Below are 21986 nucleotides of genomic sequence, written 5' to 3' on the forward strand. Positions count from 1 at the left end.
TGCCACTGGCAGGAGGCAAGTAGCGAAAAGGAGGAAATCTGAATCTGAAAAAATGGTAAGTAATCGAGACAGTCGAAGCGGGCCAAAACAAATTGAATTAAGCGCGGGTATGCGAGGGAAAACGTTTGGAGGGCATTAAATCTTGGCGCGGCAGGCGACTTCTACTACTTGGCTCCCCAGCTTTCCAGCCAGTAAGCCGACAAACGATTTGTAAATGAACTCCACTTTTCCAGGGGCTAAGACGGCATCCATCCCCTTGCTGGAATCGAATTCCCGCGAACCGCCACGCGGCTTAAGATTTATTAACCTGCATCGATGGCAGCAGTAATAATCAAGTTCAGTCATCGCAATCAAGCGAAATTGGAAAATTCCCAGCCCCAGCTCACGAAAGCTGGCAGGTAGCTGCCTGGAGCAGTTTTCCCCCCGTTAAGGACTTGAAATCTTCTGAAAAGTTTCCAGAAACATCTCATGTGCATAAAGTGTCCAAATTACCGGGCTGGGCGGACATGGAGGAGGAAAAGTTTTATCCACTCGACTTTCTTCTAAGAAATTGACCAATTGGCTGACCACAGGCTAACGCAAACAAATAATTATAAATTGCCCTTGCAAGGACATCAAAACGATTTAATCCTTACATGCTCACACACACACACGCACACAGACACGGACACGGACAGAAGTTTTGGGCGGGCAGAGCTATTTAGGTGACTGCAAAGGATTACTCAAGTATCCTTGTTGGGCCGGCAAATATTTGTAGTCTTTTCTCGACTTTTTCGATGGAATAAATTGTGTGATTGTTTATTTATAGGCAGACTGCTCATAATTTACTTATTAAAATGATTTTGAGTGATTTGGGTATTTAGGAAAATTAAAATTTCAACAGACCAAAAGTTTTAATAACCAGAACGGACACGTGGACAGCAGCTGGATGGAGGGAAAGGGTTCGTCTTAAGCCAAGTGAACTGTGGGGAAATTTGCTTATCATTGCTTGACCAGTGCAAAAAATCTCAAGGATTTCAGGGGACTTAAGTAGGCTTCCCAGGGCCATCGTGTGTGTGGGTGGTGGGTGGTGGGTGTGTGTGTGTGCATGGGTGCTTTTGTGGGTGTGCGTGGGCCGATGTTTGCAAGGAAGAGTGACCGGAAATTAAGCAATAGTCTTAAGGAAATTGCCACAAGTTTTTCCTTCACTTCACGCCAGAAAACAAATTTTCAGCATCTCCAGGGATCCTGTGCATGCATACGTGTGTGTGTGTGTGTGTGTGTGTGTGTGTATTTTTATTTACACTTCAACTTAAGTCCTACTTAATTGCAAACTGTTTTTTAGTAGAATTTTTAATGCGTGCATTTTAATTTATAATGCCTCCGACAGCTTCAGCAGCATTCGGAGCGACTTAAGAACTTTCCCCAGCACACACACACACACACACGCACACACGCACACAAAGTGGCACAAAGGAAAGCCTTTCACTTGGCTGGCATCTCACACCTCCGGCTTCCTGCACATATCCTTGCCTTAGTCCTGCGCTTTTCCTGATTTCCCAGCTCCCCCCAGCTCTTGCTGGCCTGCTGCATTCGCAGAGAAAAACAAACGTATTAGGCAGGACAATAAAATGAAAATCGGTTTGCGTCTTGCCTCGGGTGTTTTTGCTCCCTTGCCGCAGGACACCAGCGAGGTAAGCTGCCTAACAACTGCCTTTGCCTGGCGGAATAATGAATACCTTGGAAATGTAAGATTAGCTATTGAAAAGCGACGCGGGGCAGCGGTGGTAAATTGCCGTATTGCCGGGGTATCGACGTTGGATTGCCAATTAGTTTGGATCATTTGAAGAGCCAGTTTGGGTATACTGATGCAACAAAGAATATAACGTTTTTACCAACCGAGGAACACATCACAAACTTTACAACGTTTAATGTAGATTGATAAAGATATAAGATATAAGATATAATTGCAGCCCAAGCAGTCCTTGTACCTCCGTAACTTTTGTGTCCCTGCAGGATTACGAATCGCCCCTTCTGTGAGTCGAGGGCTTTCGAGCCGCTTGAACCGATCTTTCACCCCCAAGAACACTCTGTTCCGAATCAGAGTCAATGCTCTTTGGCACTTCGAGTTCCACTTGTGCACATGCGAAAAATCTGCACTTTGCATTTGAGTTGGCCCTCTTCCGCAAAAGGCCAAGACTTTTGCTCTGAGTCAGCGGCGTATTTTGAGATTTCTTTTTTTTTTGTTTGCCGCCGTATTTGTATTGGTGTGTTTTTTGTTTTTTGTTTTTGAATAGGGCTTTTGGGGGGCTGGGAAAACATGTTGAAACTTTTAAGCGGATTATAATTAATGCCGTGAGGCATTTTCCTTCTTTTTATCGCCGACTGTTCGCGTTTAGCGCCCTCATCGGCCAGCCAATCGAAATCCGCCCAGTCGGATACAACCGGAAATCAGGAATCCTTTGACTCCAGGACGCTCCTGTCACCCAGCACTCCTCCAAGTATTCTGCACAGCACCCTGTCGGTGGGCGAGCCGTAAATGTTAGTCAAAAATAATCCTAATGAAATAAGTATGGCCCGTAGCGGTAATTTATTTGAATCCTTTAACCAATCCCCCACTTTTCTGGCCCATCTCAGCTGCTAAATTGGCCTCGGCCTCTCGGGTTAGGCTTTGGAATTGTCTCAAGTTGTGTTTTTGTTGCGCAATAAATTCATTTTTTGTCCTTAGACATGTAAAACTATGCAAAGGGCCATGTGTGTGTGTGTGTGTCTTGGACTTAATCCTTTTTGTTGTTTGCTTCATATGTTGATTTGGGAGCATCATCAGGTGAGCTTCTTTTGCCGGCAAAAACGACAGGGGCCAAACCTCAGACGTAGCGTTCGAAAATCTTTGCAGGACACTCACACACACACCCCCGACGGCAGGATGGCCAGGACTCTAGTTAGTTTCAGGTTGTGAATGGATTTTCTTAAGTGGTTCTAAGCTTTGTCTGTGAAGCAAACCAGAAAACATGCTTATACATGCGGCCAAGTGGCTGAAGAGTTCAAGAGTCCAGGAGTCCAGCGGTCCAGCAGTACTGGGGAGTAAGGGGAGTAAGGGGAGTAAGGAAAAAGGACTCTAGTGGCATTAGCAGGCTGCTCAAGGAGCTGCAGCACTTCATTAGTTTTGCGAATTTGCGGACAGGGACCCTGAGACAATGGCCAACTGCGAGGCCAAACGATAATTGAATGCACAGGGGGTTGGCTGAGTTTGGCTTGGGTTGCTTAGGGCTGGGTTGAGTTGCGTCGAGTTGAGTTGAGTTGGCGAAGCCATGTGCCAGGGACAAATCCCTACAAAAGGATTATAATGTGTATTTTTCGGCCAAATGACTCTCGACTCTCGGGCAAACCAATGCGAAGTTATGCAATCGAACCGAGCAATGCCAAGTTAATGGCAGTGGGATTAAAACGAGCCAAGATGTGAATAATTAAGGCGCAAAGAATGCTCGGCAGCTCGGCGATGCAAATAAGCAGACATTTTTGTGGAACCGGATTAAAATTATGAACTGCAGGATAAGGCCATGCGTGCACACAAGGACAACCGCTCGCCACAAAAGGATTTTCAATTTGTCAAATTCTATCAAGTGCCCGGGACAAGGACGCCCAGGCAGCAGCCACAAATAAGGGATTTAAATGTCGATAATGTCTGCAAACAAGCGCAGCCGAGATAGAACTCCGAAAGGGGTTGCATGTCCAAAAATCAACCAGAAACCAGTTGAACCAAACATAATCGCTGGCGCAGCTGGGGGAAAAAAGGGCCAAGCCAAAATGGCAACCAAGAAATCGCTCATGCTACCACATAAACCTGCTCGGACGCCGTTTGTTTCAACCATTCCCAATCGACCAAGTGGGCCACCCACTCGGCTGCGGGATCCATACGTGAGTTCCAGCAGACAGTTCCAAAGACAAAGCCATACAGCCATACAGCCAACAAACAGGGGCGAGCGGGGGGCAGTGCAACTGCAGCAGACCCAAAGGCAACCTTAATCACTTTAGTTATCAATATTACTTATTTACGTTGCTTCTACTTAGCGCTTAAGACGCTTTGACTGTGCGACTGAATTATAGGCATGCTCATGTATGCTGCATATATATATGTATACATGTACGTGTACACATAAATGCATAAATATGCTAAGGGAATCGGCTAGCATTACGTTTAAATCTTCCTGCTTAAAGCCAAACAAAGTCTCTGGCCGGCGGAGGCAAAGGAGCACAACATGCGATCTGTGCCATTGATTCAATTAAAGCGGGCAAAAGAACTCGAAGCGGCTCCGAGCCGAGAAACCAATCCCTCTACCACGACTATCTGATACCCATTGTATTTTTGTTTTATTATTTATATTTTAAGGAGGAATTTAGCTTTGAGTAAGAAGCGATAAGTTGGCCAACGGGTTTTGCCCTTTTTGCAATTTAATACTGCTATTTAAATGCTGCACAGCATCAACATTGACTTAAATGTATTCAGTAAGACCCCCACTTTCCGGAGAAAGTAGCTCTTAAGGCGGAGTAAAATAAGTATACGCCTAGTGGCTGTCTGTCTGATTTAAACCTTCTCGCTGGCGAATCAGGCAAATGAGGAGCAGGCGGAGGAGCAGGAGGAGCAGGCGGAGGAGGAAGTCGGCAGCCCGTAAGGAGCGAGGCTGAACAAAGGCCATATATATCACTGTATTGATTAATATAATCCGCTTGAAGACGATGGCAGCCACACGGCGAATTAAGTTACATTCAGCGGGGGCCAGGGGGCGAAACGGACCCCCTTGTTTCGAGTGGTCCGCTCCTCGGCTCAGCCACCTGCCACAGTTTTAAGTACAAGTTAATGGTGCTTATGCATATTACCCTTCCGCCTCCACCTCCGCCTCCGCCCCCTTAGCGCTTATTAATACCCACAACTGATTTTTCTTCTCTGCCCCGCTTATTTTCCGTGCCGCTGAAGTATTTTAAATCGATCCAATGGCAAAAGCGTCTTTTGTATTTGCTGCCTCTGCGAATGCGCGCCGGCTTAATCCGCTGCCAATGAACTGCAAACTGGCGGCGGAGGGGGCGGGCCGAAGGAGCCGCCAGATGAGCGGCTTTACAGGGGCGGCGGACGGGGGCGGGAACGGCTCGGGTTTATTAGTGGCCCACAGACGTCGACGATGTCCTACTCAGGAGGCAGCAGAAAGGATGTCGGCGATGTCGCCATATCGCACTGGTATTTTGGCATTTGCGCTTTGTGTGGCCGAGGGACGCGGGGATTCCGAGGGGATTCGAGGGGCGCAGCTGAGGGGTCGCCCTCAGAGGAGGATGAAATTTGATCCGGCTGCGGTGAGCGCGTAGCATTGTATTTGCATTAAGCGTAACCTCGCCTCGGAATCGCAATCGGAATCGGAATGGGAGGTTGGGGGATTGGGGGATTGGGGGATTGGGAGTGGGATTGCGATGGGGCGGCAATGGGAGTTGGGATGAAGGGTGCGAGACGTCGATACGCGAGGCTGGCAAGGAGCTTAATTTGAAGGGGATTTACGCAGTGCCATTATAAGTCGCAGCTCCTTCGCGTACCCATAATATTTTGCAGCCTTTTGTCGGATCCGCTGGAGGGCTCCCTGAACTCTGGCCGGGATTAGGTTAAATTTCTCAACAGATTTCCTCACTAGTTGCGGATTAGGTGGAGGGGCACAATCCCTATGCCTCGGCCACAAAAGCCAAACCGCAAACATAGTAACACATACTGACGGCTTAGGTCCGAGAACGGACCTCCTGCAACTTAAAATCTTTAACATTTAGCCGCGCGTATTATGTGGCAACTCCGGCTAATTGCCACAAACACGAGGCACGACACACAGACTGGCTGGTTTGCCGCTTGTTGGCGATGTTGGCTTTTCGCCTAACAATCTCTGCGATGTCCAAGTGCCCAGTTAACTTTTGTGATTCAGTTTCAGTTGCCGTTTCGCCGTTCCTTTTGGCCTTTATCAGCCATGTGAACTAACCAAACAGCAGCAGAAGCACAACGACAATGGCAACACCATCTGCGGCATTCAATTTAAGGGGATTAACTGCTAATTTTTTGCGATTTCACCCAATGCCAGCGGCATTCGAGCTGATTTTTTCCAGCTCCACACCATCCACTCATGGAGTGAGTTCCACACACTGCATATACCATATGCATGAGCACTCGAATGTGGGAGCAATGCCGTGGGGCTTTTACAGCTAAATCTTTGGGGATTCCAGGCACAAACACACACACACGAGACACCCAACCGCCTGTGGAGCCTGTGGCAGCGGGAAAAAATGCAGCAGCTAGCCAATTTAAAGGGTTAGGGGTCCTATGACTATGAATGCCAAATCAGATAATCAAATTAGTCAAAAGTTCGCTATAATCTCTAAGCGGCTTGGGGAGAGCCACCGTGGTGCTGGGCGGGAATGAAGGGATGAAGTCAACGAGTTTGTTTTAATCCGAGGCGGAATTCGCATTTTGGGCATAATGAGCGCAGCCACGCTACCAAATCACCAGCGAGCACGCACGAGCAGTCACTCCTGGTTATATAATCTGATATGACGGCGTAGTCCAGCCAGGGACTGGGTAATTAAGTGCCCTCCGCGTACTATTCTAATGAGTAGATCCCAGCCAAGTGCTAAGCTCCGACTTGCAGTGGAAAAGCTTTCGCTGGGGTTGAACTCTCTCTCATATGCTCGGATATTTCTAAGACCGGAATCAAAGACTTGCAGATCGAAATCAAGCGGAACTACACTTGAATACGCACTTTGAAAGGCGCAGAATGGAGAATGCCATAGTGAGCCTAATCCGATTTTGCTTAGCAACCTCGTTTCGCATGGGAAACCGATTGCTCTTGATATTATAATGATCTAACTCTTTATGCCTAGCGCCTAGTTATAGCAAAAAGTATTGATTTTTAAAGATTGCTAATATCATATAAAGCTGTTTTAGACGACGGGATCAATCACAGTGCTGAAATACATACGAGTGGAACTTCGATTGGCTCCCAGGGGAAACTGCCTTTCAAGGACTGGTAGTACCGACGCCATGGATGATCCCGGCTAGACCCCTGGCTCAAGTCCCCTTCTCAGTTATCCTCCTCTAGGGCTTTATTTTATTTTCACAGCCTCGCTGCTTGTTTGTTTTTGCTCTGGCTTTTATTTCTGCGGGTGTTGGGCGGTGGGCGGTGGGCGGTTGGTGGAGCGTGGCTTAGGTCAGTGGGCGGATGGGAGTGGGGCTGCCCAGCTCCAACTTGCTCCCTTGGGCACTGGAAGGATGGGATGGGGATGGGGATGGGGATGAGCTCTGCCCGACGGCTCAGTTCGGTTTAAGTGCCAAAGCGCGCCGTGCATTGTTGTTGCTCTTGTTGGCAGCTCTCCCTTGCCAGCTTTGCCTCGCATTTGTGTGTGTGTGTGGGTGTGTATCTGTGTGGGAGTGCTCATGTGTATTGGTGGGCTGGTGTCTGCCACTGCTGAACTGGAGCAACAACAGCAACAAAGCAAAATCTAGTGAACTTCATAGGGATTAGCCTGCACGAAAGCAACAGATTTAAAAGCTTTCGCTCTGCTTTTTAAGTTCATTTGAGCGCTTTGTGTGTTTGTTTGCTGTGTGTTGTTTGCCAGTGTGCTGGTGTACTGGTGTACTGGTGCACTGGTGTGTGTGTGTGCGGCTGTAGCCTTCGTTGACAAATGCGACTTGACAGTGGTGTGGCAAATCTGGTCTGCAGACTCAAAACACACGAGCACCCAGCTGTCAGGGTGTTAAAAGAGGAACTCAACTCAATGGCGGGATCTATTGTGTGTGCAAGTGTCCTTGTCCCCGGTGTAAGTTCCTCAGTTCCTCAGTTTCCCAGCTCCTCAGTTCCTGAGCTCCCACTTCCACTCCCACACACAGGTCACTCACTCACAGGTCGCAGGACACAATTCACAGGGCTAGATTTATTCTAGGCATAGACAGACACACACACGCAGAGAGTCAGGTTCATAATCCACAGCCTCAAACATAATCCAATTGCTGGCCAGGCCATTAAACATAAACAACAAACTGCAAACAGCAAACAGCAATAACCGGCGCGAACGCAACGAAAACACACAGAAAACACTGGGCTAGCGAAAAGCAGTTACACCAACCTTCTTCCAGCATGTTTGGCACGATACTGAAGCGGAAACCGAAAACTCAGCTGCGAGAGTCGAGAGTTCTGGCCCACACACACACACACAGGCACACAGGCGCAGCTACGGGGGCAAAGGCACAGATACAGATGCAGACAGGGAACACACGCACACAAATGGATAGCAACATGTGGCTCTGGGCGCTCTCTCTCTCTCTGCCACTCTCTCTCTCTATCGGCACTCACACACACTGAGCCACACACCCTCTCGCTCTCACCGCTGCGCCCCATCTCGCTTGCTCCGCCGTTAAGCCCTGGCCCCGCATTACGCTTATCAAAGTATATCTCTGGGATTATACGAAATGAATGGAATTAAGGATTAATTTCCAAGGGATGTCATTTCGTTTTGGGATAATGCCCAGCTGTACGTGTGTGTGCGTCTGTATCTGGGTTTTGGTGTTCGTGTTGGTGTTGGTGTTGGCAGCAGCTTAAGCTATAATGGATTCGGGTTCACAGTTTCCCGTCGCCGAACGCTGTAGCTGTAGCTGAGCTGAAGCTGTCGCAGGCGATGCTAAGGTTTGGTTATAAAAATACACCGGAGTTTATAATGCCAAAGCGGGTTATAGAGCAGTGGCGTGCTAACCTCGAATAAAGGTGCTCAGCGCTGGGATAAGTGCGGTGCATGGTGGAGGGGGTGACAGGAACTGCATTACAAAACCCACAGCTACAATGTAAGCAGAATGTATTCTGATGTGATCGCTGGTTGGGCACTAATCTAATCGAATATTTTAATGAAATTAATTTGTCTGCTGCAACATCTGGCAAAACTGTAGTATTTACTGTATTTAATCTGGAAGAATTATAAAATTTATTTTTCACTTTTCTAGAAAATAATCCATCAAAATATTGCTATTTTTTCCAATGTATTAACATCTTAGCTGACCGACCCCCCTTATGCGCCCATGACCAACCGGCGACGCCGCTGTTCATTATAATGCCAAGCGATCCATAAAACGAAGAGTTAAATCCGAAATAATAATCCCGCACGAAATTAAATCCCTCGCCCACACGGCCACCAAAAGCAAACGCAAACGCAAAATCCCAGCCCCCATAGCCGATACCCACCTAGCCACCTCCCCACCCCTCAGCCCACCGCCACCCCGGCCGTGCCGATCCCCCCAAACCCCCGCCACACCGCCACTGTTTGCATGGAAAAAAGTTAATCTCCCAGCAGCAGCAGCAGCAGCAGCCGTCGCCATCGACTCATCCGCAAACCGAGTCTCAGAGGGCGGGCGACGGAGGGGGGTGCGGTGGGCTGTCACTGCGTGGGGCCCCCAACCGCCGCCACCCCCTCGCCAAAAACCACCGCACGCCCTTCGAAAACTCCAACTCATGGCATGCTTTTGGGCCTTTTTCGGTTGCAGTTGGCAGCGACGTCAACGCGGGCAGCTTTAGCTCTGCCGGTTTAAGGATTAACACAGACACACTCACGCACACACACAGATGCAGACATAAGCAGGCGCACACACAGATGCACGTACACAGTGACGTGGCTGGCACCAATACACGTACAAATAAAGCACACGCAATGCCCAGAGCACAAAATCGTTGGGATTAATGCGGGATCTACTTTATTGCGAAAATATGCTCGACCCAACGAAAACGGGCGGTTGAATGGTCGCTGGCGGTGGGTGGGGTGCGGAGTGGATACGATTTGGCATTGGACAGTGCGAGAGTGCGAGTGTGTGTGTGTGTGTGTGTGCGCTGCTATCCGTGTGGATGCGTTGCGGCATCGCCGGGCATCCATGGATTGTCAGTGACTTAAACGAATTGGGATTACGTTGCGTATGATTCATATGGAGGCTAAAACAACAAAGCACCAGACAGCCACTGGCTTTGAGCAACAACAACAATGTGTTCAGTGCATATATATGCATGAATATAGATGTATCCGCACTTGTAGGCAGCACTGGTCGGGCATTCGAACGGATTACAGGCCCATCCCGACCCACACACCCACACCCACACCCATGCCCGAATCCAAGTCCCTTCCATTGCGACGTGGCCCATACCCCCTGCCGAATCGCTGGTGGAGCACAAATTGAAAATGGACAATCGCCTGCCCGACTGCCAGGCTGCCAATATGCCAATATGCCAGCGCCCTGGATAATCCCCTGCGCGATCAATAGGACCTGCCAGCACACCGAGAGAAATTGCACAGCCAAACTGATCGCATTGTGGCAACAGTATATTGATTTGGAAAGCATTTTCTAGCCATGCCATCTTAAATTTAGAACCAACATTAGTTGCACTGACTCAGAATTGCGCACATCTAATGCAAATACGGGCAGTTTCTCGCAGTGCAGCGCCTGGAGTTGAGAAGTGCGGCAAGCGAGGATGTGAGTTGCCTGCCTGCAGTTTGGCAGGATTGCCAGTCGTATTGGGATTAGCATCCCCAAAGACTCGACCTCGACTCGCTCCCAAAACTGGCAACTGTCTGGGCCGCCGTCTAACCCACCTGGCTCACAGACACACACACACAGCGTGGCTCACGCATACCGTTGCAGACGAAAGGACACGCACACACAGACACGCAGACACAGACACGGGCACAAGGACGCATTAGCTGGCGGCCTAATCCCGACGTCGTTGCCATTGCCAAAGCACTTCAAAAGCAAAAGGACAGGGAGCTGGGAACTGGGAACTGGGAGCTGGGTACAGGGAACAGGAACAAAAACAAAAGCTTAAGGAGCTGGAAACTCGAAACGTGAAACTTCTCTTCATTTGTGTCTGATGGGATTAGGGCTAAAGCCAGATAAAGGGATAAGGGATTCCCAAATAATGTCGTGCCCTCGGCTCAAGCAGCTCGGGCCGAAACTCGAAAGTTTTTGGCGCCAAGTTTGCATGCAAAGCAGGCAGTCGACAGAGATGGCTACATGCGGATAGAGAGAGAGAGGGAGAGAGAGGGGGAGAGAGGGAGGGCTGTACGTTCTCTACCCTTTTTCGGCTGGATGTTCGTTCACCGGGTTCAGGAGGCTTAGGTCGCAGGATAAGTCGCAAACTTGATGCTTTCGCCTAATGTCCTTGGGTGGTGGCTCCTGTTCCTGCTCCTGTCCTGCTCCTCCTCCTGCTCCCTTTCACCATGATGATGATGATTTTGTTTTCGCTTCTGGATTATGAGACGCCCAGTTGCATTCGCATTAGTTGCTCTCGCTCGCCTGCTGATTTTCCTAATTCCCCTAATACCCTTTACGTGTGTGTATGTGAAAATAGAGTTAAAGTGGAATATTGAATGTGTGCCACAGAGTGGGTGAAATTCAATATGAAGTGAGAGGAAATAAACGGTTTAGCAGCGGCATTAATTGGCACTCTGGCATTCGTTTGCAGTCTAATGGGATGCCTGTGCGGCAGGAGCATCTCAAGAAAGTGTATGTCCTTCGAGCGGAGGGCTTATGGCAAATCCCAATTGCAGCTGCTCTTGCCGAAATGGAAAATTACCGAATCTTATAATATTCATAATCGAACCCCTTGGCCAGGCCTGGTCCTTGACTAATTACAAATGCGCTCCCAGCATAATCCCACTAGTGTATTAATAGATACACGCACACCCACCTACATTTACTCGCACAAAAGCGCTCAAAGTTAATGCTGGTGATTTATACTTGCAGTTCCTGCCACTGCCACTGCCACTGCTGCCACTGCCACTGCTGCTGTGGCTGCTGCATAATACGTATTTCTGTTTTGATAATCACACGGCACACAGGTAGTATATATTCGATTATAAACCGAAAACGCACAGGGAGCCTTAAGCGGCTCGAATCGAGCTTCAAGCTGCTCCGGTGACGTTGCACGTTGCCAGTTGCGAGTTGCAAGTTGCACGTTGCCGGTGGGAAGTGGAAAGTGGGCGCCTGGGCTCATCTCCCGTGGTGGTGGCAGCTCCGAGAGCTCGATTCGTTCACCTCTACCAACATTTAAATCCTTAAAATTTGTAGTTCTCTTTGTGTGCGGGATAAAGGGACTAACTGAAGGTGGAGGAGCAGCAGAAAATCTGCTCCCGCATTGCACAAAAAAATGTTTACGACTATGTTGTGCCGTGTAATTTAATGAATATAGTGCTTAATATTACAAGCTATTAATGTTACGAAATATTTAGCTGATCCTATTGTAGATACATATTCTTTACCGAAACTTCGGGAACTGTACTCGCTATTTCGTTTCGGGGAGCTTACTACCTCCCACGTTAAATGTATCCCACAGATACACGCTCTGCATTTTGCAGTGCACTCGATGATGGTGGCTTAACTCAATCAGCATCACCTGCAGCACCTGCCTTTAGCTCCTGGCGATGTCCTGGCTAAATGTATTCCAGTGTGTGCGAGCGTGTGTGTGTTTATGTGTGGCTGGTTGGCAACAACCGGCTTTTATTCTGCTATTGTTGTTGTTGCCACACGGGCCAATCCCTTTTTGCTTATAATTTGGAAACGTTGCCTCCTGTTGCGTTTGGCATTTATTCGAATTTGTATCTCAATCTGAGGCTGTATCTGTATAAGCATCTGCATCTATGCTCTATGCGCTAGCACATATGCCGAATGGGGCTTGGGCTTAGAAAGGTGATTGGGGGATTGGAGATTGCAGATTGGAAATGGGCAGGGGGCAGTGGGTTTTTGGGAACCGGCTTAGGTGAGTGGTATCATTCAGCTCCGCACTGGCCACTGGCCACTGTGCATAACGCTTAACACTTAAGCTCCTGGCGCTCAACCACCGCCCCCTGCCGCCTGCCCCCCGTTCCCAGTCCCCCCAGCGGATCCATCGGCCCAGGGCTTAGCCACTCCTCCACAGGTGAGAGTCAGGCGGGCGAAGGATTCGGGTGAATGAGGAGTCGTAGCTAGTTTTGCGTGTGATTGCGAAACCGGCTGCTCCTACTACCGCTTTGAGTTGAGTTCAGTATCTCTTATCCTGCAGCAGGAGCTGTGCAATGCTTTTGTGTCGCCTGATTACCAGTAGCACTCGGAAGCCGAGTGAATGGATATGGAGATGGAACTGAAGCCGCAGCCGGAGCTCCTGCTCGAGCTATTTGCTCTGCAAAGTTACTGACCGGCTTTGCCGACACTTGTGCGTCCATCAGGGCTTATCGGGTGCTCTTCCGTCCACTGGCCCACCGGCTCCAGCCACCATCTCATTATACAATCCCGCCTCATGACATCTGCATAATAGCCGATCGAATGGGTGCCCATTTTTTGAATCCTTGAGCGCGTGCTTATGTCCACAGGACGCCCATGGTCCTGTATGCGTGGTGCGCCTGGCTTATGACACATGCATATGTGGATGCAGCTCCCGCTGCCGCTGGTGCTCCACTTTCGGTGGCCAATGCACAATGATTCAATAGCAGGGTCAAGTGGGTGGGGCTGGCCTGTTTCGTTTTCCCGAATGCGTTGATCCACAAACGTGTCGTTAACTAAGGCGCAGTGATTTTCAATTGCAGAACGCGCCGCACCGCATGGGTGTATGTGTTTGCATAGGCTTATAGGTGCCAACAGTGTGGCATCTGCAGGACCAAGGGGCAGGGAGCTGGTGGGCGGTGGCACGTCGTGCATATTGACAAGTGCAGCCGGGTGGGGATTTATTAAGGCTAACGTATGAAAATGTTGCATACTAAACTCTGCATAAATCGAAACGCAGCAGAGACAGCCGAGAATCCCGAAAACAGGAGCATAAAAATAGCCCCGAAATGGAAAAGCCCAGCTGCAGCATGGGCGGTGGGCGGTGGGCGGTGGGTGGTGTGGCAGGATAAATATCGTGTTGCATCGCTGAGCAGCTTAGGCGCAATAAACACGCACATACACACTCGCATTCAGAAATGCGCACAACAAAACGCATCGAAACAAAACAGATTTACATATGAACCCACACTGCAGCTGTTCGAAATGTTGCAAATGGCAATGTTAAATGACAATAATAACAAAAACAGCAATGGCAATGCCAAATGACGGCTACAATAAGCAAACAAAAACGTAGGATGGTCGTAGGATTCGGCATCCATGGGATCCCGTCCCCATCTTTACCTCGTTTTGTTGTGCAAATCCTCAAAATATGCTACAAAGCACATTACACAGATACGCATCCACACACACAAGCGCACACACACACCGACTTACACAACAGCAGGATTCACAAATTCACAGCAACAAAATTCAAATCAAATCCTCTCTCTGTTGCAGTTGGCAGTGGGTTTAAGTTTTTGCGAACATCGTTTCTTCCGCAGGCTTAAAGTATCCGGTATCCCAAAATATTAACAGTCATATTTATCGCTAAAGTCAATTGTTTGCCCAACTATTTGCAAGGACGAAGCCACAATTGCCACCTGCCAGCTGCCAGCTGCCACCTGTTGAGCCATCGCACACGTGCTCCCACATCCTGCCACATTGCGTATACGCAGTGAGTGCCCGAGAGACGAGCGACTGAAGCCATAACAAACAAAAGCAAGGCACGCTTCTGGCCTCCTGCATCCTCCTCGGCGATTCACTCCACAAGTGGGTGCTCACTTAGCACCCACCGAGACACCGCCCACCCAGCCGCATGCCACATGCCACATGCCACATAGCCACCCAGCCAACCACCCACTTCCTAAACCAGATGCGAATGTTTGCTCGCACACACACAGACATTCCGTAGACACACAGATACACAGCCGTACACAAAATAAACGTTATGAATGCTTCATATGCTTAATCCAGGGGATTTCGATCCATATACGAGTGTTGTGCGTCTGTGTCCATGTCTGTTTCTCCATCTGTAAATGTGTCCGTGTGCGTGGCTGAATGGAGCGAAGGAAATGATATCGTTGGTATGCAAAAGGCTTCACAGTTTCCATTTATATCCGGCAGATACTCGATGTATGCATCCGCAACGAGGTGGCACAGGTTCACTTCTGGCCAGGGCTAAACTATTGATGAACCAAACAAGATTACCATGGCCATTGCTCAAGGAAAGCATCGTACGTCGTATGTGTGCGTCTGCTTCCACTGAGTTTCTGTGGGATACGTGCTTAATGCCTTGTGAGCAAATCAAATGAACTTTTCATGGATTAGGCCGACTGTGTTGGGGCAGAGGAAATCCCTGGCCATTTCCATTTGCCATCAGCAGCAGCAGCAGCAGCAGCAGCTGGCCTGATTAAAGTCGCATCTTTAAAGGGGACGGTGAGCTTTTCCCCCATCTGTTTATCTCTTTTCCACACAGACCCTTTAATCACCAACATAATCACCACTGGATTATGAATGATATTAAATTCCATTATTTATGTGCCTACGAATTTGAAATTTTGAAAACATATTCTCAGTCTGTAAAAGCTTCAACTACCGGATATTTTAAAACGAATAGCAAGTTGAGCATATCGGATTCTAAATAGTCAACTACTGTTTCGTAAGCCCCTGCTTTTAAGCTGTATCACACGTTCTAAAGTCAAAAAATATTATTTTTAGCTGATATACCCATACATTTATGTCCACTTTAGCCAGCCTTCACGTTAAAACTAGGTATAGGAATTGAAATATGAAGCTGCCTTTACTCACGATTCACTTTGCTGACGTCGAACTCCCGTCGCGAATCCAAGGCCGGATGGCTGAGCAGCTTCTCCTGCTGCTGGGCCTGCTGGACGCCCACGGCCATTCCGAGGGCGGATGGTGGGAGGCAGGATATGCTGCCCCGCTCCGCGCGCTCCTCCCGCTCCCGCTCCCGCTCGCGTTCCCTTTCCCGATCGCTCTTGGGGGTGGCATTCTGACTAGAAGGGGCTGTGGAGGAGGAGAGCGCCAGTCCCTCGGAGTTCGTTGGGGGATGGGCGCTGGGTGGTGTGCCCCCGGAGGATCTGCGTCCAGCCAGCTCGCCGCCACCCACACCAGCGCCTGCCTGCTGCGCTTGCTGCTGATGGTGATGATGTTGCTGCTGCTGCTGCTGCTGCTGGTGTTGTTGCTGTTGCTGGTGATGGTGCTGCTGCTGCATCTGCAGCTGCGTGAGCTTCTCCTGCACGCCCTGCAACGAGGCTCTGCGGTGCTGATCCTCCCCAGCCACGCCCACGCCCACCACGCTGTGGGGCGGCGAGAGCGAGTGCTCCTTCTTGACGGCCAGATCCGCCAGGCTGGCTGCGGCGGAGGCGGAGGCGGAGACGGCGGAGGAGGCATTCGGGGACTTGGCATTGGCCGCGGCCACAACGGCGGCCGCGTTGGCAGCTCTGGTTAAGGCCAAGGCCTGGCTCTGAAAAGAGAATGTGGAAAAAAGGGGAGAAAACACAATGGTTACTAGAGTTGGAGTCAGAGATTTTCCATTTGTCGCTTGTTTGCCCGGCTAAATGATCCGGTGAAATTTCCACTGCCACTCCGAAATAGAAAACAACCCAAATTCGCTTTATTGATTAAGTCAACAATGGCCCTGAGAATCGGCGTCTCAGCCCTGACAGGCGTTGATTTCTATTGATTTGTGAGCAACAGGCAGTGTTTGCTTTCTATAATTTAGCAAGTAATTTGCTGCACAAATCGTGGCGAATCACGAAATTGTCTTTAATGACGCGCAGATCTCCGACTCGAGATCGTTGTCGAAGCGTAACTAAATTAATGTGGCTCTCGTCTCCAGTCCATTAAAGAGCAGAAAGCTCTTTCACATGCTGAAAGCAGACGAGGCCCAAGTCCACGTCGAACCCAATGCCCAGCCGCCGCCAAGACCGAGCGGCAATTGATGATGGATTCGGACCCAGAGACTCGATTCCAAGCCCAGTGAAATCAGCGATGGTACTCTGCCCTTGCCGAGTGGTGACCGAGTTCCAAATTGGTCAGTTAGAGATCTTTAATTCGCTTTGCATTGATATCTAGCGCTCGCCCAGATAGACAGACAAACAGACGTGCTAATCCAAAATGAAACCCATCTGCTGTAGATGCCAAATGTAAATTGTCTGTGCCATGTATTTTAGTTCTCCACAACGCTCGAAACTCCTCCGTCTGCTGATTTTCCCACTAGCCATCCCGGTTTGAAACCAATAATTATAGCGTCTCGCTGTGGCTACCGTTTTTACCGTTTATGCCGGCTGGGCACGCATGGAATTCCAGCAGCTTCTAAGTCCCAGGGATTCCGGCCCGTCGGTTTTTGGCTTTTTTAGCCCCTTCCCGTGCGTGCGGATTGGCAAAAAATTATGGCATTGGCATTCGCGCTGGCTTTTCGGCTCTTTGGCTCTTTGGCTTTTCGGCGCTGATCGTGCGGATAAACTTAAATCGAAGCCGAGGCATCGGGACGACTCTGATCCCGGCCAGGTCGATCCTCGCCCCTGGCTAGTTTGTCAAATGAGGGCATAAAAACAGCGGCGGCCGCTGCCCAAGGAGATCCTTTTCGAAAACATGTTCGGAAACTTAATGAGAGCAGAGGGCTTGCCTTCGGATTGGGCTCCAACGAGGAGATGGAGCTGGAGCTGGAGCTGAGGCTGGAGCTGATGCGGCGTCTCTGCTTTCCACAGTAGCCGCATCGAGTTAGCGATCAGCGACAAGCAGCAATCGATCTTGTGTTATAATCATCGCGAGCTCTGCACCTCTTCCTCTTGGCCATCAGCGGCGATTTAGGCCCGCAAAAATTCATTTACGCTTTAATCAATTTCATTCACTATGCAGGGGCAGCCGCTGAAGAGGAGGCAGTGGGCAGTGCAGTGAAAGAAATTAGTTGCTTCAATGCTACTGCAATCTTTATATCTTCATATCTTTAAATTGCCATATTCCAAAGATCCCTAAACTGCCAAACTCATACCGCCTTAATTGGCCGCTTGAAGTTCGCACAAAGTTTCTTTCAGTGCCGTGGTGCATGAAAAGGAACCCGCAGACAGAGCCATTTTCGCCTTAGGCCTCCAGCCGACAATTTCAGCTTACATTGATCTCGTCTTGTCCCGACTCCACTGCCCGTCCTCTTTTGCCCTTCCGCAGAGTGGCTACTTGGCTTCTGTTCCTGGCCACATGTCAAGAAATTGACGAAAATTCGATCAAAATTTTAATTGATCGCCCTGCAGTGATTTGGGTTCCCGAAAAATTGATCTCCCCGGATGGATACTCGTACATATGTACATATGTATATTCTTCGCGCTTGCACTTGGCGTAATTTTCGGTTGAGATCGACGGACGACCGACTCGTGTTGTGATTATGTTAATAGAGGTGCTGCCCCCCGGATTCCTGTTCTGCTCCGAGCCCCCCATCCAGCCATCCAGCCATCCTCCCAGGATTCCTGTTTCCGCATCCCGCCCGAGGGGGAGGACGGCGCTCACCTCTGCCGGAAACTGCAGTGCCAGCGGGCTCAAATTGCGAAATAATCAAACATTTCGAGGGCTGCCACCAAATGCATGGCATTAAGGCTGATCGAAGAATGCCAGTAGTTACGGATCAGCCTACTGAATGAGTCATCATCGGGTGGCAGCGAGTTGAAGGCACATCTATAATCGATATAAGGTCTTGCAAGGGGTTCTATGATATGAAAGTGGTCCCAAGTAATCCCTTCTTTGATCGCACCACAATGTCTTCCATCCGCTTATTAATAGCTACTCAAGTCATTAATCATTCCGGTTCGCTCCTGATCTTCCAGCCGATCATCCTCGCCGAATGCTGCCAATCAAGAGGCCCCACTCCTTTCTGCCCAACCATCGGGCTGAACATTTTAATATTAACCTGTCAAAGGCCATAATTGACAACGATTAACTTTGTCTTTTGTCTCGCGAAAATTTACATTTTTATGGTTCAATAAAATAAATCAAAGAGGGGGAAAAAACCCGAATATGAAGAGGCAGCCGCAGCCGAAGAAGAACCCCAAGCACAGTGGCAGCGGAAAGTAATTGCAGCACATAATAATCTCGCATTTAATAATCCTCATTAAAGCGCAAAATCACGTCGGTACGCTGGAGAAGAACAAGAGGAGCGGCCAATCGACTGGCCTGATGGACAGTTTACACTAACAAATATCACCACCTTGACGAACGGAGGGGGGCCACAAGAACTCCGCAAACTCGGATCTGCACAAAATTAGAGGCCCAACAGTGGACGTGTTTTTTCCACTCCTTTTGCTACCCTCTCGAAATTCCAGAACAGAACAGGCAGAGGGCTTCTGTTTCGGAACCCGAAAATATGCACGGGGCCCCCAAAAAGGGAGGATCTGGAGAGGCTCGGATGGGCAGGAGGCAATGCGCATCAATCGATGATATGATGAGCTGACGTTTCGGGTTGACGTTTGCTTGTCGTCAATACGTCGCCTAATAACACGTCGCAACAGGTAGTCCCCGAACATCAAGCGATCGTACGGACAGTCGGACGGACATGCGGACATACGGACAAACGGACATGCGGACGGACAGTCGGGGATTCTGATTGCGATACAGATACAGATGGGGCTGATGGAGCTGAAGATGAATCTGCTGGCCGAGAAAGGAGTCTCGCTTTTCGGGGCTTGATGGAATTTCATCAATTGCATGAAAAATATGAAATTAGTTTGGGCTCCAGTCCCAAGAAAAGGCGACCAAAAACCGAAAAACCCCATTCCATTCCAGTACCTGGCTGCTGGCTGCTGGCTACTGGCTACTGGCTACTGGATTTTTAATGTGTTTTAATCATCGACAGCAGATACTCCTTGCTGGCTAAATTGTTTTTGCTCCTCTGATCCTGCTACTGATGTATGGCACATTCCACTTGGGCTATAAATCGTGGTTGCGCCTGGCACCATGGCGCTGTCTTGTCCTTGGCCAAATATCATTTGATTCCTCAGCCAGGCATTAATTGTTTTTGCCCGAGTGCTGCGTGATGGGAATGACTGATCAACTGGAGGAGGATAGGGTTAGGGATCGGGATCGGGATCGGGCTGATCGACTGATTGCTGGTGAGAATGAGCTGAAGACGCTTGTCCCGTACTCGATGGGAACTTTGGAGCAGCTGTGGATAAGCTGCTCTATCCTCAGACTCTTGTCAACCCCTTGTTCTTGTCATGTTCCTTGTCAGTTTGCTTAGCCAACAGAGGCATTCTGTAGGTGTTGATCACTTGAGCGGCGAACACTGATTGGGGATCTCTTTTCTGTGATCTTAATCGTCGGGCTTTTACACTCAGAAAGAAGTTTGATCATTGGTTTCAATGGTTCTTATTTGAAGAATAGGAATCTTCACAACTGTTTCTGGTAATTGGTTTTTGGCTAGTATGGCTATTTGCCAAACTTGACTTGACTAGGCTTAGGTTTTCCTTCAAGTGCAGCCGCAGATTGACATTCCCCACCGTCTGAGATTATGTACGACTGGTCTGTCTTCTTTTTGCTTATCGGGAGGAGCCTCGCTACGATCCGAGACATTACCATTTCCATTGGCCGAGACTGTGCGTTTTTTCTGGCCGTGCGATTGGGTGTTTGGCAGCGTTTTTATGCTCTTTTCTGGGGCCGGGCCCCTGTTATTAATTATCATCGTCATCGTCAGCGGGAGGCGATCAGCGGCCAGAGATTCGCATTTCGCATTTCGCGTTTCGTGTTCGTCAAATTCCCCAGCGAGGGAACTGAATGCGATCATTTGGAATTCGGCGCGTAGAAATATCATTTTCGTGTCTCAGCGCTTTGAGATTTCTCTGGTTTTGGTTTCTGGTTTCAAGTTTTTGGGGTTTTGTTTTTGGTTTTGCTCTTCGTAATTTGTATGGGATTTTTGAAATTTTCGCTGACTTTGGCCATTTATGTGTGTCCCTGCTGTCTGGCCGCATGCCTTGTGTCCTTAACGAAATTGTGATTAAGTGTTTCAATATCGAAGTGACGAAAGGCAGCAGAGAGGCAGACATGGCCAGCTACCAGCTCAACGATGGCGAACATCGTTGCGACGTGCAAAATAATTAAAAATCAGCGAACGTTTTGCCAAGAGGCCCCCCCTTGGCCTTTTTGGCCCCCTTTCCGGCCACCGGCAAGATCGACGCCCGCATCGAGTTGGCGAGTGCGAAAAAACGCCATTTAAAGATGCCACAAAGCCGCAGATAAGCAGAGACAAGGTGGGAAAGGGACGGCTGGCCCGATGACTGGAGATGGCTGGTTGGCCCAAACCGGTTGACAAAATACGCCGGACTTGGTATGCGATCAGTTTGAGCGATAGCCAGATCCAGACTGAGACTCAACTTCAGCCGAGCCGAGATCGCGAAAGAATTTCTGGCCAAATTACGAGACGGGCAACAGCTACCCAGCTACGCGGGCATTTAATTATATTTCATTTCATTTTATTTTAGTGCCTCGCGGAGGGCTTTTTCGGTAATGCTCGCTGCACTCGACGCATTAATGATGACTTTGCCCTGAATTGCAGAGGCCTACGCTCAATAATAACAATAATCATAAAGGGGAGAAGCTGATGCAGCAACGGCAAAGGCAAAGGCAAAGGCAAAGGCAAATCGCCAATTGGCAATGGCAATGGCATGTCCGAGCCATCGCAGAGCAGGTCCATGTCCATATTGTCCATGTCCATGTCCATGTCCATGTCTCTGTGCCTTGATTATGCGCGCGTTCCTTACAGATCCTCCAGCCTCCTCGCACTCCTCGTCCTCCCGCCAGGTCCTCATTATTTCTACTCGTCCAACATCAATTTGAGATCATTGCTACTGGTGCTACTGGTGCCACTGGAGGCACTGGAGGCACTGGCCCGAACCTCAAGTAAACTGGTAGTGCAACGGCTACTGGGGAGAGAAGGTGTCGAGTGCTTGAAATGTTTTAAATACGAAAATTAATAAAGCTCTCTCGTGCTCACAATGTGTGTTGGCATTTTCCATTCTTTCAATTACCTGCCCTGAGTATTTCCCCCCAAGTGAGCTGGCAAATTATTAACTTAACACTTGATGCCCACTTAAATTGAACGGCAAGGGCATAAGAA

General features: G+C 49.2%; 1 protein-coding gene across 2 annotated transcripts in view; it reads right to left on the reverse strand.

Moving 5' to 3' along the window:
* LOC6548023 overlaps nt 1-21986 on the reverse strand; it is a 42971-nt gene that overhangs the window by 7331 nt on the left and 13654 nt on the right. The window contains exon 2 of one of the 2 annotated variants that reach the window (XM_001975144.3): nt 15674-16352. In XM_001975144.3, the coding sequence (XP_001975180.1) occupies nt 15674-16352 (679 nt within the window). Of the gene's footprint in view, nt 1-8124; nt 8149-15673; nt 16353-21986 lie in introns of those variants that run through there. The other variant, XM_015156780.2, reaches the window with a different exon arrangement.

This window comes from Drosophila erecta, unplaced genomic scaffold (genome assembly GCF_003286155.1).
Source record: "Drosophila erecta strain 14021-0224.00,06,07 unplaced genomic scaffold, DereRS2 tig00000092-arrow-pilon, whole genome shotgun sequence".
Lineage (NCBI taxonomy): Eukaryota > Metazoa > Arthropoda > Insecta > Diptera > Drosophilidae > Drosophila > Drosophila erecta.